The sequence below is a fragment of the Melanerpes formicivorus genome, unplaced genomic scaffold, assembly GCF_026170545.1.
Source record: "Melanerpes formicivorus ecotype bairdi unplaced genomic scaffold, bMelFor1.0.p_v2 SCAF_79, whole genome shotgun sequence".
Taxonomy (NCBI): domain Eukaryota; kingdom Metazoa; phylum Chordata; class Aves; order Piciformes; family Picidae; genus Melanerpes; species Melanerpes formicivorus.
Window position 1 is genome coordinate 527,780 of NW_027142431.1, and position 17,457 is coordinate 545,236.

The following is a 17,457-nucleotide window of genomic DNA, read 5'->3' on the forward strand; positions in this document are numbered from 1 at the left end:
ACTGCATCTCAAAGCCCAAGCAGATGTTGGGAAGGAAATTAGGTTTCCCTGACAGCCAAGCAGCCAACCCAGCAAGCACTACCTATCTGGCATGCTCCAGTGCAAAGTCATTTCAGAAATGTACTTCAAGGCTTTCATGCTAAAGGTTGTTTACTTTCTTTTAAGAAGAAGAAGTTGCCCTAAACTAAGACCTGAAAGGGAAACTGTGCACAGAAATTCTCTGTACCATCCAATTCCCTTGCTCCAGGTTAGGCAAGGGTCGCACAGCAAACTCCGCGTGTGACCACCAACCCCACTCCTCAGATGCTGAGCACAGATCAGCTGCAGCCACTACCGAGGACACATTCCCCAGTGAGCCACAGCAGGTATGTTCTACTCCATGCACCAGAAAGTCTTGAGGCAAATGCACAAAGAGAACCAGGCACCCTACCCCTCCCAGAACAGGGGCACCATTAGCTCACATGTCCCTGACGCCAGGCTCACATGGCCAGTTTCAGCCACAGCTTTTAAAAGCTGGAGGCAAAAATTGGCCATCCTTAACACCACCACCACCCCCAGTCTGCAGTAACTGCTATCAGTGGATGCCATTTTCAAAATATTACTCCAAAAAGGGTGAAGATTTCTCCATCCACCCTCGGTCACACCAAGATTGTCTTGAGGGCACAAAAACCATCGAGCAGAAATTTGGTAGCAGTATTGCAGCAGGGCAGGACAAGACATAGGCACCCCCCAGCACTGCGTGGGCTACTCAGGGTCGGACAGGATCCCAGCGCTTGTGAAACACATCCCGTCCCTTCCTGCCACACCAGCAAATGCCAATATGCCTTAAAGAAAGACAAGGCGGGAAGCCTACAGCAGCGATGAAGAAAAGTATCATGTGCACCATCACCTCAGGGAAAAAGCAGAGAAGCAGCATCACAGTGAAGCTGGAAATACACAACTGGGACTTCAGAGAACTCGCTGTGCTTCAGGGATTTCCTTGGGGAAGGCGAGCGTTACCTGTTTACTCTGCATTCAGTGACCTTTTCAGCTATTCGTCACGAAGAAATGGCATTTTGAGCAATATGCGTTTAAAACAAATTCCCCAGAAGAGAGGTTGCTGTCGAAAGGACCGTAATCACCACAGCTGGTCGAGGGGGAAAGGCTGTGACAGCCGAACCGGTCAGCCGCTAGCACACGGCGGGACCGGCCGTGCAGCTGCCATCAGAACGACGGAGAAAAGGGCTCCGCCGTCCCGAGCCCACAGGCTGCCCCGGACAGGAGCTGCTCCCGGGTCCGCACACCGCCACGGTACCGCCTGGCGCCGCACAGCCCGATCCCTGCGGCCCCCGACAGCCGCGCTCGCCCCGCGCCGACGGCGCTGACCCGCCGGGGCGGCTGCAGGCTCCGCGGCCCTCTCCCTCTCCCTCTCCCCTTCCGCCTGGGCGAACGCGGAGCCGACCTGCCCTTCCCGCCCGCCACATGTCCCGGCAAGAGTGAACGGCCGCCGCCCGGGCCCACTCCCTTCCGTCTACTCCGTCGGTGAGGCGGAATCCCACCGACAGCGGAAGACGCAGCCCGGCCGGGTTCGAGCTGCCGTCGGTGCACGTCAAGGCTTCTCAAAGGCCTCCAGCGTCCTCGGACAACTTGGCGGCCGCGACCGCTGCCCACCCCCCGCAGCCTCGGCCCGGCGCCGGGCGTCCCACCCGCAATCACGGCCCTCCAGCTCCGCCCGCCCCCGCCCCGGGGCTGCCACGTCCCTGCGCGACGGGGCCGGGGCGAGGCAGGCGGCGCCAGGTGTGCGCTACCTGCACCACGTGGGGCGGGGGCTGGGCAGGTGCGGCCGCGCCCCGCGCAGAAAAGCCGCGGCCATTGCGCGCCTCCTGGGGCTGCGGCCGGCGAGCGAGCGGCTGCCGCCCGCCCTGCCGAACAGGGGACGGCTGTGAGCCTCCCCCGCGCCGGGAGGCCGCAGGTGGGGCTGGGGCACTTTGGGTCTCTCTTGGAAGCTCCTCGGGCAGGGAAAGTTTCTGGCCTCTTTCCTCTCCCCCACCTCCCGCTTCTTTCCCCCTTTTCTTCTCTTTTCTTTCTTTCCTTCTGCTAGGTTGGTTGGGGTTTTTGGTTTGGCTTTTGTTCCCCGTTTTTATCCTCTCCGCCGCCTCGGTGGCACCATGACGGCGTCTCCCGATTACCTGGTGATCCTCTTCGTGACCACGGCCGGCACTAATGGGGCCAGGCTGGGCTCGGATGAGAGAGAACTGCTCCAACTTTTGTGGAAAGTGGTCGACCTGAGAACCAAGGAGGTATTTTTTCCCCGAGCGGGTAACACCCCGACTTGCTGCTTCCCCCTGGCCCCTGCTGTGCTGGGTACCAGAGTGGTGGCCCTAGCGCGGGGCTGGTGGTGGGCTCCCCAGGCTGGAGCAGCCTCTGGTGGAGGGCAGGGGCTGGTGCTGCAGGTGAGGACATCTAGCCTGAGAAGCTGACTCGCTCCCCCTCTGCTTTCTCTGGAGCTGGGACACCTGCACGACGTGCTGGTCCGGCCTGACCACCCGGAGCTGACAACTGAGTGCCGGCAGATCACCCAGGTGGATGTGGAGAGCCTGGCACTGGCTCCACCGCTGGAGCAGGCACTGAGACAGGTGAAGCCCCATAATCAGTTGCTGGGTTCTGGTTTCTCTTGGGAGCTCCCAAGTGGGGTAGAAGCAGTGTTGTTCATTTTCCCTTCTACTACCATTCTTGGGGCAATGGAGCCTGGCACAGGGCCAGATGTGGGCCAGGTAACTTGATCAGCGGTGGGCTTTGTGTGGATTTCTTCCTTGTCTTTTGCTCTTCCACCTTGGAAGAGACTAAACCCCAAGAGAGGAAGATAGGGTCCAGCCATCCCTTTGATACTGACCTCCTGCTGTGCTGGACCCTGAGCCCTAAAAAGTCTTGCAAATGGTCAAATTTAGGTGTCCCTTGAAAAGGCTGGCTGGTGGCAGGCCCCATTCAGGCTTATGGTGGCTCATCTGTCCTGGATAGGAGAGGGTACTGAAGCCTCTAGATAAACAAGGTGGTGTGCGTGATTCTCACTGAGGGTAATGCTGAAAGCATGCCTCCTCTCCAAAAGGCTCTTTTATCCTGGCACTCCCTTAGCTCTCTGCAGCCAGCTTTACCTCTCCTTGTAGTGCTTTTGCAAATGCTCCTGGGAAATGATTGGGGGCTTTTAATTAACTTATTGCTTTTTAGCACGATGTGCACTGTCTGGGTGGCCACATCTCATTAGACATGGGGGAAAGGGTGAATTTCCTTGTCAAGATAATTATCATGAAACCTATCATGTGCTTAGATAATAAGAAACATAACTACAAAAAGAAACTCCAGCTCCCTGGGAATAACTGATGAGACTGCCTAGTGCAGCCGCTCTGATCTTTCACGTGTGTCTCTTGTTCTTGCTTTCAGTTTAATCAGTCTGTGAGCAACGAGCTGAACATTGGTGTAGGCACTTCCTTCTGTTTCTGTACTGATGGGCAGCTGCACATTAGGCAGGTTCTGCACCCTGAAGCTTCCAAAAAGGTATGTAGCTGTGGATTGTTTGACCCTTGGTGTTCTTCACCTGGTTTCTTGCAAACTGATCACCTTCTCTTTAGAGTGAGGGTGCCTTCACACAGCCATAGCACAAATATTGCTCACATGTTCGTGTCCTTGCCAGCCTAAGAGCCTGTGTGGCAGGCATAGACTGTGTCCTGTCCTTCTGTAGCCCTCAGATGCCTTTTTAACTTGAATCAGGAGATTTTACTGAGTGAAGTGTTTGAGAAAGGGGCAATGAATTGACAGAGTTCCAGTACTCTGTAGTGCCAGTACCACAATGGGTTAACGAGTAGGGATTTGGAAGTGTTGCCAAAGAGTTAACCATCTCCAGCATAAACTGTCTGTTGAAATTTTACAGTCACCTGTAGCTTCATCAGCTTGCAGCCTTTGCATTCAGTTGGTGCTCCAAGGGCGGTGCTTGCATTGGTGAGGAGCTGCATGGCAGTTTGAGGCAGGCTGTGAGTGATGACTAGTCCCATGGTCTAGAGCTTTCTGTAACTTCAGCGTTGCTAAATCACTGTGAGGAGATCCAGCCTCCTTCTCATTCAATGATAGGGCTGCAGCAATATGCTGAGTCTCTAGTCCTGAAGTAACTTCTTCAGTGTTAATAGCATCTCATTTTGTGGCTTGCTGTGAATGTGCATTGCTCTGGAGCCGAACTGTTCTGCTCCTCTCCTTGCAGCTGAGCTCTGGGACCATCAGTTTGCTGCTTCATCTTTGAAGGGGCACTGCTGCTGCAAGCCTGTTACAAAAGTGATGCTGGATGAGTTTGGTTGTAATACTTGTTGGGGTCCTCAGTATTTATACTTCTGATGGTTTAGCAGAGCAAGAGTGAGCATGCTCCACAGGGAAGGGACAGTCCTTGTGTGTAACTTGTCTGAGGGTTTAATGTGAGAAAATGCAGAAACTGGTTTTTAACAGAATGTCTTCTCCCTTGCACTGGATATGTGTCTTAGAATTAATCCTTCTGTGCAGTTAAGTTGTGTGGATGAAAGAAGGGACAACCCCTACATTTATTGTTTGATGTTAGGGACAGCCATCCTTTTCCTGTGTCATTCGAGTGTCACCGATAGGAATAGAATCTTCAACCTGACCTTCTGATGCTGTTTGATTAAGAATCATTCATTTGAAATCTGCTCTGTGCTGCTTACAGACTATGTAAATCAGAGGCTTATGAGACCTGCAATAGTTCTTGGAATGCTGTATTCCTGAGATTGGGGTGGGGGAGGCCACTAGAAGCCAGATAGGCAGAAAGCACTGGGCTCCTGAGAAGATATTTCTCTTTAAGATGCCCAGTCTGAACCCATCTAGCAGCTCACAGCGTTTGGAGAGAGTGGATTGGCTTCAACTGAAATGTCAGTGGAGTACAAAACTTGATCTCTCATCAAGAAAGACAAACAGCCAGGCTCAACCTAGAGCAGGAAACCTTGGCAGGCACACCTGCATTTTCATAACTTTGTCTTTAAAGGGTATCGTTTGCCTAATGCACCTGTCCGTATGCTAAGATAAGCTCTAATGTTCTCAAAGCAGAACCTGTTTCAGAGCCTAAGCTTTTTTTTCTTTGGGCTCCCTAAGTCTGTTTTCATGTGCCCTGTAATTCTGTTAGAATGCCAAGATGCTAACTAGTTGTCAAATGGCAGAAAGCCCTGGTCTGGAGAGGCATTGCAAACAACAACCCAGTGGGATACTGAGTATTGTGTCTGTGGGGAAGCTCTGGGGTGAGGGGCTAACAGAAAAAAATAGGGATTTGTATTGGTTTAAACATCTTTCCCCAAGTCTCCCCCCCCAAAAAGACCTAAAAGCATGTGGAAGGGCAAAAAGGAGCTCTATAACCTGATCCTAGCTTCATATGCTGCAGTTAAAGCAGTTACCACACAGACTGCCAGTCTCTGCACCCTAGCAAACCTTCATCTGCACTCAGTTGGGAGTTTTGTTGTTGTCTTGGGGTTGGGTGTTGGGTTTTGTCTTTAAGGGAGCAGATATTTGATATGTGACTCTCCTCTGAAAACTCAGCCTTGTCTACAACCCAGAATGTCTTCTGCTGGTCTTGCACAATTTGCTTGGCTCTACAAGCTGAACTGAGTGCCCTCTGGCTTTTTACACTTCCAACTGGAATCAAGAGTTGATGATAAATGTTGCAATAGCCTGCACCATTTGCTCTCCCACCTATAGATTGTATTAGAGGCACTAGTCAGAATGGCAAATATTGCTCTGGCAGTGGGGGGTGTGGGGAGGGGGGGAAGAAATCAAACCAACCCACCCACACTTCTCCCTTCAAACCAGGGAGAGTGGTGCTTAAGCAGAAGCTTGTGAAGGTACAGATGTGGCTGAGAAGAGCTGTGTGAGTTTCTCTGCAGCAAAGGCTGATTGTGCTTCTTCCCCATGAGAAGGCAAGTGTGGTATCTAAAGATGAAGCAAATGAAGCTCTCCCCGGCTGACAGCAGTTACTTTGTCCCTTTGCAGAACATCTTGCTGCCTGAATGCTTCTACTCCTTTTTTGACTTGCGGAAAGAGTTCAAGAAGTGCTGCCCTGGCTCACCTGAGGTTAGCAAACTCAATGTTGCAGCCATGACAGAATGTATCCTTTCCGACGGTGATGGTGTCTGCTGGCGGGGGCAGCTCTGGGCTGGATGTTAGAACAGAGATGAGCCTGTGAGTAATTGCTTGCTACACATACTTAAGGGTGGTAGAACTTTAATGAGTGACTCAGAGCTGTGCTGAACTTTCTCACAAAGATAATGATAAAAAAAAACCCCAACACATATGAGCATGCCTATTCCCATGGGGCAAATCCTGTCTTTCTTCTTCATTTCTGGGCATTTCCTTTATAGCTTTGTGCCTTTAAGCTTCAGTGGAAGTGCCACACTTGTTTGCTTATAGAAACCCTTTTCATTTGTTTGGGAGCTCTGTTGGTTTGTTTGGGTTGGTTGGTTGGGGTTGGGTTGGGTGTTTTTTTTTTTTGCTTAGAGTGAGTGTTGGGAGACCTCTCAATTCTCAGGTGGGATGGTTATTCTTGATGTGAATTTGTAGTGAGGCTTTGATTCAGGAGTGAACCGAAGGCAGGGCTGCTGTTGGTACATGTGGAATTCAGTCTCATGGGAGCTGTACGTGTTAGGCCTTGCCAGGTGAGGCTGGGCTGGCACTAAGATGCAGCCAGGAGTGTGCTGACACTTTCAGTGATGGCCATGTCTAAAATTACTTTCTAAGTAATTGTAAGTGGGCTGTAACCTAGTCCTGTCTGGCTCTTTACTAGTCTTTGCTCAGTTTAACTTGCATGCCATGTACTGTTACCAGAGCTGAAACTGGGGCTGTGACTAATCTGGCTGTGCCTTCCTCCCTGCTTCCCTCTTGCTGCAGCCTCCAGCCCTCATCCCAAACATACTCTTGGACATGGAAAGCACTTGGCCTGTTGAAGCAGTCATCACAAGAGCTAGCTAGCAAGAGGGATAAAGGACTCTGAGAATTGTTGGGTTGGGTTTTTGAATTGGTTGCTATTAAAAATAACTTTTCCCCTCCTGCCTAGCTTATTGTGTCCATAGAGTAGTTGCCATTAAGAGCTGTCATCTTTTTTCTGACTCAAAGCTCTGTGGCTTCTGAATTCTTTTGGCCTTTCACTGCAGGGCTAATATTGCTTAGGCATTGTGTTAGGGAGAACATAAAATGTAGGGATGTGTGGGTGGTTTTGTGTTTAATCACAAGGCTGACTACCGGAGGCTTGGGTGCTCTGCTTCACTATCTGCAAAATTCCAAGTTAATCTTTCCTAGGGAAGGGACAGAAACCACTTCTTCCCCTACTGTGAAGCAAAGCCATGCACTTCCTGTAGGAGTGTGAATGTTTATGTAGAAAAGCAAAATAAAGGCTTATGTGGCATGGTCTAGGAGGTGGATGAGAGACCTCTTAAAGTTGCAGTGAAAACATTGGCTAGGGAGAAGCTGCAAGACAATGAGCTGTTTTGTTCTGGAGAGATGCCTTTGCTTTCTCCTTGAGTGAGTGTCTGGTGTACTCCTGCCACTGTGCAACAGCTGTATGACTGTAGCCACCTGGAGTGTCACTGCTCAGCTAAGGAACAGTGGCAGGCTGTTCTCTGCCTTCTGGGAGAGGAGAGCAGACCCACTCCCCAAGTGTCAGGAAGCCCTTAAGAGCCAGCATCATCTGAGAGTGAGCTTGCCAGTTGCCAACAGTGTTTCTCACAAGCTCCTAGAGACTTTCAGCCTAGCCAAATGCTCTCAGCTCAGGGCTGAATTCTGGATCTGATACACTTCAGAGGGTATAGAAACATAAATGACTGCATTTTGGTTTCATATTCATCTTTGTGGTTTGTCTTGTTTTGTAACTGCTCTTGTTTGTAGACTTGTAGTATTTATGCAACATGGCTGAAATTGAGTCTCTGCCCTGTGTTGCTTGAGTGTGGTGGGGATGGAGGATGCAGAGGCAAAAAGTTAAAGAAATTGGTTGTGTTGTTGATGAAGATGATGGTTTTTTTTTTCCCTCCTCACCTGACTGAAATTTGCCAACTTCTTCTGTGTCAGAAGCTGTGTAAGTTAATTGCACTTGGAGAGTCTAGACATGCATGTGGTGCTGGGGATGGAAAAAAGTTGTTGAAGCAGGTGCTAAGCCTACAGACTAGTTCAAACAGCTTTTGTGCAGGCTTTTTTTGCTTCATGTGAGCAGGACAGCTATTTTCCCCCTGAGACAGTTATGCAGCAAAGAAAAAGTCCCAATGAAAAGCAACTGGGATACACTGGGCCAGGGGACACACAAACTAACCACAAATGCAGCAGGTTGAAATGCAGCTGCGGACCAGTGCACAGAATCTGACCAGGCTCTTGTTACTCCAGTAGAAAGTGCAGATCCCCAAGCCCATAGTTAAAGGGGAGCCTTCCAAGGTTTGTGCCACCCAAAGTAGCAGGCTGGGTTTGTGGGCATTGAGGATTTGGGGTTAGCTGTAAGGTATTTACTAGAGGTGCAGAAGACCTGCGATTACAAACTGGTGGGAGCAGGAGTGGAATGATTTTGAGGCACATCCCTTCAAGTACTTGCATCTGCATTTACCTGTGTGTAGGATGCTTGTGATTACTGAGGGGAAATGTGATTGAGTTTAATGACTGCACAGCAATGCTCAGCTGTCCTTTAAGTTGCTAAGAGTCTTCCAAAAGTTTCTCTTTTGATCAGTAACATTTGGTTAAACAACACATTACAGGCAAACGGAGAATGCCTCTATTGCTCCCAACACTCAGGGGGGAGAACTTCCTACTGGACAGTCACTCAGGACACAACACAATGGGCAGCTGGTGCTTTTCTGTGTTCCTTGTACACAAGGCAAGCACAATCTTGACCAGAGAGAGACTGAAGTGAGTAATTGGTTGAGTTATTCTTCCTTTAGAAAGTGGTTTTGGGGCTTAATCTTTCAGCAAACTACTTGAAGCTGCAACAATCAAACTTCCAAATGCAAGAGCTCAGGGGAAAGCTTTACATTGCCATCCCCCCAGGAAGCTACACATCTCATTATTTCTTTGAATTCAAGGTAAGAAAATATTTTTAATGCCCTGGAATTTAAGAGACTGAAGAAGCACTTGAGATTCATCTGAGTGCTGCTGCTGCCTAACTTTGTCTCAAACCATTTTTTGTGTGTAGGAGACAGTCTTCTGGCAGACTTTCTGTAGTCAGTGTTGTGCAAGAACAGTGAAGTTAGAAGTTTCAAGTAACAAAATGCTTAGAGAAGTGAGCACATTCCAGCAGAGAAAGGAACTCTGATCTGTCAAAAGTCTCTTTAGGAAGAACCATGTGTAAGGCTACAAAAGGAGCAGGGTTGTTCTTGCACCCTCCCATACTTGCTCCACTTCTTGATTTGCAAAGCTGGCTGAGCCAGTTTTCAGCTCCCTGAGTGCCTGCAGGGTGGAGTGAACAAAGCTTACATGACTGTTCCTATTTGGTCTGCAGAAGACTCATCCTTTGCCTCAAGATTGGGTGTGATGAAGCCATGAAATGGCAAATGGCTCTTGCTGCCTCCAGTGCACGGTTTGCTCCACTTGTGAACTGGCATTGTGATAACTCCTTCCTGGGACTCTGCTGGATGTTGTCAGTAGAAACACAGCTGTACTTCGGTGCTGGCTGCAATCTGGATGCTGCAGTACTGAAACTGAGGGTTGGTTTGGGTTTGGTTTAGACCTGTCCTGAATAATGATGTAGAGCAGAGATCTTTTAAGATCCCAGGCTGGATCTTAGGAAGCTCTTCAGTATGAGGGTGGTGAGACACCCTGGTTGCTCAGGGAGGTTGTGGCTGTCTCCTTCCTGGGGGTGCTCAAGGTCAGCTTGGATGAAGCCTTGAGCAGCTGAGTCTAGTTGAGAAGTGTCCCTGCCTGTAGCAGGGAGGTTGGAGTAGACAATATCTGAGGTCCCTTCCAACCTAAGCTATGAGTTATAACCACTCTGCCCCTCCCTGACCCCATTTCCCCCCAGTTTTGCACCTCTTTTTCTTTGTTTCCTAACTCTACTTAACTCTGGCAATTATAAGCCCATTACTGGGGACTACCTGAGAGTCTTGCATATTGCTATTTGTATTTCCCCTGCTGATACCTTTATGCAAAGTAGGACTTCACAAGATGTAGTCTTCTACCTGAAGAGACTTGAACAGGACAAAAGGAGAACAAAACCAAAGCAGAAGAGTATCAGTGCAGAACACAATTGCAGTGCTAGTTCCCATCATGTCATCTCAGAGCTCCCTTTAGCTGTTCAGGATTTATTTTGCCCTAGTTACAAAAGGAGTTGAGAGGCTGAGAAATGGAAGAGACCATGAAGAAGTCTTAGAGGATGCTGGCAGGGGGTGAAGCTGGGGTGATGAAGATGAGGAAACGATGCTGAAATTTCTTCCATGTTATGTAGGCAATGCCGAGGTTGAATGTGTGCCCCTCCACCCCCTTTGCTGGCTTCCTGGGTGTTTCAGGAGGTGGTACTGCAGCTGCACAGCAGGATTAGGAAGTTCCTGCATTCCCCACCTTGCCTTGTTATTTGGGAGTGGGCTTTGGCCATTGCTTGAAGACATGTGCATGCTATTGCATCCAGTAGCTTTAGGCAGCCAGGTCTGGTTTCTAATGCTTCTTTGAATGTGAGCTTTGATTTCTCCACTGCAATCAACCCTTTCCAATTGCCCAGGAGAGGCAACCTTTAAATGCCACTGTCCTCAAATGTGTGGTCTCCCATCCCTTCAGAGAGTGAGGAGTGGGTTATAGTCTATTGCATCAACAGCTTTCCCACAAGTGTCCATCGTGTCCAGTGTCTCTGGTCATTGACTGCATAAAGACAGAGTCCTGCCTTGTTCACCAGCATTCAGGGTTTGACTTTTGTTACTAGCTTGCTTGTAATATGTACAGAAAACTATCCCTTTTCTTCTCTGATCTTACTTAAAAGCCTCACTACTAGCTAATCAGAAGGGAAGGTGTGAAGGATTCCTCCTTCCTGCTAATGTTGTTTCCTTTCTTCCTCCTCTTCCACTGTTTATATTAATCTGGAACTCCTTGGCACATCTGACTCCCTGTGTTTGAATGCTGAGACCAACTTCAGCTGGCACTGGGGTGTTGTTAGGATCTGTTTCTTCCCTTGGTCACTATTTGCAATGAAGGAATTGAATGTAGGGGGGGGCTCTCTGGTCCCTTGTGTGAGGAATTGAATGTAGGGGGGGCTCTCTGGTCCCTTGTGTGAGGAATTGAATGTAGGGGGGGCTCTCTGGTCCCTTGTGTGAGGGCTTGCTTCAAATGCCCAGCCCTTTCACACTGCTGCATTTCCCTCTCTGCCAGCTCCTTTTGCTTTTTTTCCTGTGGGGATCTTTGGCTCTGCAAAAAAAGGGAAATCTTGAAATGCCTCTTCAGTTTTGACAGCACAGTCTAACAGCCAAGCACATGTGTGTGCACATGTGTAGGCATGTCCCTGCTGTAATAACTCCTGACACTCCTGCCCCACTTGCCTTGTCTTTTTGACAGAGGAAAGCTAGCAGTTCCAAAATCTTCATTAATAAATGTGCAGGCAAGGCCAAGGTTCCAAAACCTGTCTTCAACACTTTCTGCTCCCCTGGATGGGCAGCAGAGGCTGCACAAGTGAAGCACAGAGCTGTTAGATGCTGCAGGGAGGTGGGTGCCAGGAAAAGGAAGAAAAGCAGCACTCCTCTGCTCTGCTGTATGAGGTGCCCAGAACCATCTGTGTGGTATGGCTTAGGCTCCTCCTCTGCAAGGGACTCTGTGGATTAGATTCTTTTTCAATCCCCCTCCCCCAGGGAGTAGAGGAGGAGACAAGCTTGAGTATACAGCTTAGGAAGAGATACTGCAGTGGAAGAGTTCCTTGTCATAAATACTGATAGGCTCTAAAACTCTGCTTTGGGCTTGTTGCAGGGCTTTTTAGCTTGGGTTTTAAGGAAACTATTTCATGGTCTCACTGCTTTGCTCCAAAGAAGGTACTGGGAAGGAGGGGAATGGCAAGAGCTAGCAAACTATTTAGTCAAGCAGTTGGAGGGGAGGAATCACTGGATAATCACCATGACAATTCACTTAAACTTCAAATGTTCTTGTAAGGCTAAGCACCATCCTCTTCCCTGCTCCAGTGCATGCTTAAAACCCACAAAGCCTCAAAGTCCAGTTAGCCTCCAAGTGTGTTATGTCTGCACAGCAGCTTTCCTTTTCCTTCCTGTGGAGGAGTTCAATAATTCAGTTGAAGTTTTTATCTTATCCATTCAACTCCCTTGCCAGAGCAGGGTCGCTCAGGGCAGGTCACACAGGAACACATCCAGGTGGGTCTTGAATATCTCCAGAGAGGAAGACTCCACAACCTCCCTGGGCAGCCTGTTCCAGAGGTCTGTCAGTGAAATAATTCTTCCTCCTGTTTCCATGGAACTTCCTATGCCTCAGCTTCCACCACTGCCCCTTGTGTTGGGCATCAGCCAGCAGAGCCTGGCTCCAGCCTCTGGGCACTCACCCTGCACATCTTCATAAACATGAGTGACCTCACCCCTCAGGCTCCTCCTCTCCAAGCTGAAGAGCCCTCAGCGCCTTCAGGCTCTCCTCCTAAGGAAGATGTTCTACTCCCCTAATCACTTCTGTGGTGCTGTGCTGGACTCTCTCAAGCAGTTCCCTGAGGTCCTTCCTGAACTGAGGGGCCCAGAACTGGACACAATATTCCAGATGTGGCCTCACCAGGGCAGAGTAGAGGGGCAGGAGAACCTCTTTCAACCTAAATATGACAGGAAATAGGAGAGGTAGCATAGTATACTCTGTTTGAATGTGTATTACAGGCTAGGCTGTGCAAGAATTGGGCTGCCTTCATGGAGGTGGGGCTTTTGCCTGGCCACTCCACAGCCTGTCTTTCCAGGACAGAACACTTCTGCTCTCTGTTGGCAGGAGAGCTTATCCTTGCTGCTTGCTGTTATCTTTCAGATAGAAGATGCTGTGTGGTGTGGGAGTCTGTTTTGTCTCTTGGTTATCTTCAGTTGTGCACCACGACCAGGTTCTCCACATGCTGCTGTGTAACAGCGCAGAGCTCAGGCTGTAACTGCTCCCAGGCAAGGTTTAGCTGGGGTGCCTTGGGTGAATTCTAAGTGATGAGTAAGATGTTTATCCTGCATTGGGATTTGCTTGTTCAGAAAGCACATGATATATCCTTTTCTTTCTGAAGCTCCTAGATGATGGTTTGCTGCTCAATCTTCCCCTAGAGATGAAAGATGTTAATTACAGAGGACAGGACTGCAGCCTCTTCCACTTGCAAAAGTGTCTCTGTCTATCAAGCATACATAATCCATGAGTGTGTTAAATATGCATGTCCTTATTATGGGGTCCCCTGTCCTCAGACACTCTCTGGAGTGGCCTCCTTCTCCCGCAGGTGGCAGCAGTTAGAGGCTGAGGCAGAGCAGCTGATGTATCCCAGCAGGAAAAGGGATTAAATCTTCCCCTGAGAAGGAACTTGTCAAGGATAACAGGAAAGCTTGCTGCTCTAGCAGGAAGCCAGTGAGAAATCTGTTTGGTGGTGATTGACTTAACTCCAACACAAAGATTTAAATCTTGACAAGAACAGTCCAGCATTTTCCTATGGAGCCTCTCAAGTTGAAGACATGGGGAATATCATTTTAAGACTAATATCTGAACCCTACAGTAAGTGATTGTGAGGGATGAGCCTTCTCTGTTGCTTGTTTTCCCTCCTGTGTGCTGAGGAAAAAGAGAGTAACTTGTGCTGTGTTTCATAGATCACCGCTTCTCAGATCCAGAAAGGGTGAACTACAAATTTGAAAGTGGGCCTTGGTAAGTACCTTCTCCTCCTTGCTTCACACCCCCCACTAAGATCTTGCTTAGGTAACTGGAACTTCTTTGTAGCCCTCATTTGAAGATAGTTCTTACCATTATTTCTCTTCCCATTACTGTGGAAATCAGTTAGATGCTTTGACTGGGAAAGGGAACAAACCAATTTTCCTGCTGGGCTTCCAAGTGGCCTCTTAGCTGCTGGTAGTTCTGGGTTTGGCTGATGTGTGCTCAGAATTGGTGTGAAGTGTATTGCAGAAGTGACCCTGGTGCTACAAGGTCCTGCATCTGAGTCAGGCCAGTCCCAGGTATAAATCCAAGCTGGGTGTGGAGTGGGTTGAGAACAGCCCTGAAGAAAGACTTGGGGGTGCTGGGTGCTGAGCAGCTCCCCAGGAGCCAGCAGTGCCCTCATGCAGCCCAGCAGGCAGCTGTGTGCTGGGCTGCAGCCAGAGGAGTGTGGGCAGCAGGGCAAGAGAGGGGATCCTGCCCTTTGGCTCTGCTCTGCTGAGACCTCACCTCCAGTTCTGCTGTCCCCAGCAGAAGAATGACACAGAGCTGCTGGAGGAGGCCACAAAGATGATCCAAGGGCTGGAGCAGCTCTGCTGCGAGGATAGGCTGAGGGAGCTGGGGGTGTTCAGCCTGGAGAAGACTCTGGGAGGATCTTACTGCTGTCTCCCAATACCTGAAGGGATCCTACAGGAAGGCTGCAGAGAGACTTCTCCTGAGGGTGCCTAGAGACAGGCCAAGGGGGAATGGTTTGAAGCTGAGGGAGAGTAGGGTGAGACTGGAGCTGAGGAAGAAGTTCTTCAGTCTGAGGGTGGTGAGACTCTGGAATAGGCTGCACAGGGAGGCTGTGGCTGCCTCCTCCCTGAGTGTGTTTAAGGCCAGATTGGATGGGGCCTTGAGCAGCTGAGTCTAGTTGAGAGGAGCCTCCCCTGGCAGAGAGTTTGGAGTAGATGATCTGAGATCTCTTCCAACATGAGTCATTCTATGATTCCAACTTTTAGACTTTCCCTGCAGTTTTCCACAGTTACTGAGTGCACATCTTGATCTTTGCACAGGGAAGAAACATACCCACAAAGATACTGTGCCCCAGTGAATTGCTTAGGCTGTGATGATTGTTTTCTTTCCCCAATGTGTTTTAAACAAGAACCTTTATCATCTTTTGACTGTTTCTGTGTGGGGTTTTTGGTTTAGTGCAGTTGTGCTTTTCTATCTATGAATACAGATTTTTCTCAGTGGGTTGCTGGTTATTCCCCCTCTAGGCTCACAAGAGATTGGTGTTAAATTGACCTTACTTATAGTCTTATCTTGCATGAATACTTAACTCCCTCTTCCAGATTAAGCAACTGTCATAGTGGTAGATGAGGCTGACACTTGTGAGCCAAGAGAAGCAAGCAGTAATGTTGGTCAGGAAGCATCCAGTGGGATGAGCCCTGGGCTTATGTTCTAGCATTGGTTTAAGCTTTTTCCCTTGCACTGACAAAATCCTGGGATGAGATGGAAGACTCACAGCTTGTCTGTGACAGTGAAGAGTACAGAATTAGCAGGGGAGGGCCAACAAGTTTAGGGTAGACAGTGACAGAAGGGCCACCTGAGTAATTAAGATGAGGGAGCAGAATGGCTCTCCTGTAAGAAGTCAGGCCTCAGCCCTTTTGTACAAGGGGGTCCTCTACATTTCATCTGCTTAATTACACAGCCTCTTCTGTGCAAAAAAACCCTGTCCTGGTGATAGCCAGAAAGGCATCCTTGGGTAGCTGGGAGTGTTTTGTTGTACATGGCACTATTAACAAGTAAGAAAACAAAAGAGACTGTGGTAATGACCAATTAAACCTGGCTTTCTGTGGCTGAGCTATTTCCATGCTAAGCAGCCAGTGTAGCCTGTAGCTATATTACTCCCTAGCACCACACTGAGGGCCTGAACAAGCAATTTTAAGCTGGACAGGAGTCCTCTTGTGTGCTTGTGCTGAGTGTGACCCTGAACAGATCTGGTCTTGGCTTGTGACTGGTTCTTATTGTCACAGCACAAATAACAAACAGGAATCTGTTTCTTCTAGCTGCTCTGCTTCAGTTGCCAGCTACTTGAGATTAGAACAGCAAAGGCTTGATTTTATACCAGCAACCCTCTTCTGACAATGGGGAAGCACTAAACATTGGTGAGCAAGGAGCAAATTGGAACCATGATCTGAGATGAGAGCTGGAGCAGCAAATGGGAGCTGGGAAAGGGGCATCTTGGCACGAGAGGAATTCCCTCAGGAGAGACATGTGCCAGTGGCTCTGGATGGTGGTGATGCTTAGCCCTCACTGCCTGGGCACCACTGTTCAACAGACACAGAACAGGAGCAGAAACCTCTCCCTGAAGTTTAGGTGACAAGAGAAGGAGGGTGGTGTGTGGTGATTGTTAGAAGCAGATCTCTCTGCATTGGAAGAATAAACTGCAGCAGTACAGGCTGGGAGGTGATCTGCTGGAGAGCAGCCCTGGGGAGAAGGAGCTGGGAGTGCTGGTGGACAACAAGTTCTGCATGGGACAGAAATGTGCCCTGGGGGCCAGGAAGGCCAATGGGATCCTGGGCTGCATTCAGAGGAGTGTGTCCAGCAGAGCCAGGGAGGTTCTCCTCCCCCTCTACTGTGCCCTGCTGAGACTTCACCTGGAATATTGCATCCAGTTCTGGGAGGGACAGGGATCTGCTGGAGAGAGACCAAGGAAGGGCTTACAAGGATGCTGAAGGGCCTGCAGCACTGCCTGGTGAGGAGAGGCTGAGAGCTCTGGAGCTGTTTAGTCTGGAGAGGAGAAGACTGAGAGGGGATTTAATGAAGGCTGGGGGTCAGGGAGGAGGGGACAGGCTCTGCTCAGTTGCACCCTGTGACAGGACAAGGGGAAATGGATATAAACTGCAGGACAGGAGGTTCTACCTCAACATGAGGAGGAACTTCTTCACTGTGAGGGTCACAGAGCACTGGAACAGGCTGCCCAGAGAGGTTATGGGCTCTCTGGAGACTTTAAGACCCACCTTGTGGTGTTCCTGTGTGACCTGTGCTGGATTCTATGGCCCTGCTCTGGCAGTGGGGTTGGAACTGGCTGATCCTTGAGGTCCCTTCCAACCCTGACAATTCTCTGATTCTATATATACACATATAAAACACTTTGGGGCTTGTCTTCCCAAGCTGGGAAGTTGGGTTCCTTCCAACTCCTAACATGCTGTGATTGCCCTCTCTCTGTGCCTGCAGCAGCAAGATGGAACTGGTGGATGACAACGCTGTTATCCGAGCAAGAGGCTTGCCGTGGCAGTCATCTGACCAGGACATTGCAAGATTCTTCAAAGGCCTAAATATTGCCAAGTTGGTAGCTAAGAATTTACCTCTGCCCTTGCAGTGCTTCACCTGCACCAGTCACGGAGTTCTGTCTCTCTTGGTTTAAATCCTTGCAGGGGAGGCGCTGCGCTCTGTCTCAATGCCCAAGGCAGGAGGAATGGGGAGGCTCTGGTGAGGTTTGTAAGTGAAGAGCACAGAGACCTAGCGCTGCAGAGGCACAAGCACCACATGGGGAATCGATACATTGAGGTGTGTGGCACTACCTTTGGAACTGTCCCCTCAACAGGAGTGCCAAGAGCACACCAGTCACTTGTGCCCTTCTCT

General features: G+C 49.5%; 2 protein-coding genes across 4 annotated transcripts in view; one reads left to right on the plus strand and one right to left on the minus strand.

The window, feature by feature from the left end:
• Nucleotides 1-1,582, minus strand: part of VIRMA (vir like m6A methyltransferase associated) — a 52,624-nt gene extending 51,042 nt beyond the window's left edge. Inside the window, exon 1 of the mRNA XM_068164361.1 lies at nucleotides 1,000-1,582. Within this exon, the coding sequence (XP_068020462.1) occupies nucleotides 1,000-1,014 (15 nt within the window). The 5' untranslated portion in view covers nucleotides 1,015-1,582. The remainder of the gene's footprint in view (nucleotides 1-999) is intronic.
• Nucleotides 1,583-1,831: 249 nt separating this feature from the next.
• ESRP1 (epithelial splicing regulatory protein 1) overlaps nucleotides 1,832-17,457 on the plus strand; it is a 68,509-nt gene continuing 52,883 nt past the window's right edge. For 2 of the 3 annotated variants that reach the window (XM_068164362.1, XM_068164363.1), the window contains exons 1-8: nucleotides 1,833-2,279; nucleotides 2,487-2,615; nucleotides 3,418-3,531; nucleotides 6,010-6,124; nucleotides 13,579-13,677; nucleotides 13,770-13,824; nucleotides 17,050-17,160; nucleotides 17,250-17,382. In XM_068164362.1, coding sequence (XP_068020463.1) covers nucleotides 2,148-2,279; nucleotides 2,487-2,615; nucleotides 3,418-3,531; nucleotides 6,010-6,124; nucleotides 13,579-13,677; nucleotides 13,770-13,824; nucleotides 17,050-17,160; nucleotides 17,250-17,382 — 888 coding nt within the window. In that variant the 5' untranslated portion in view covers nucleotides 1,833-2,147. Of the gene's footprint in view, nucleotides 2,280-2,486; nucleotides 2,616-3,417; nucleotides 3,532-6,009; nucleotides 6,125-13,578; nucleotides 13,678-13,769; nucleotides 13,825-17,049; nucleotides 17,161-17,249; nucleotides 17,383-17,457 lie in introns of all 3 variants that reach the window. The other variant, XM_068164364.1, reaches the window with a different exon arrangement.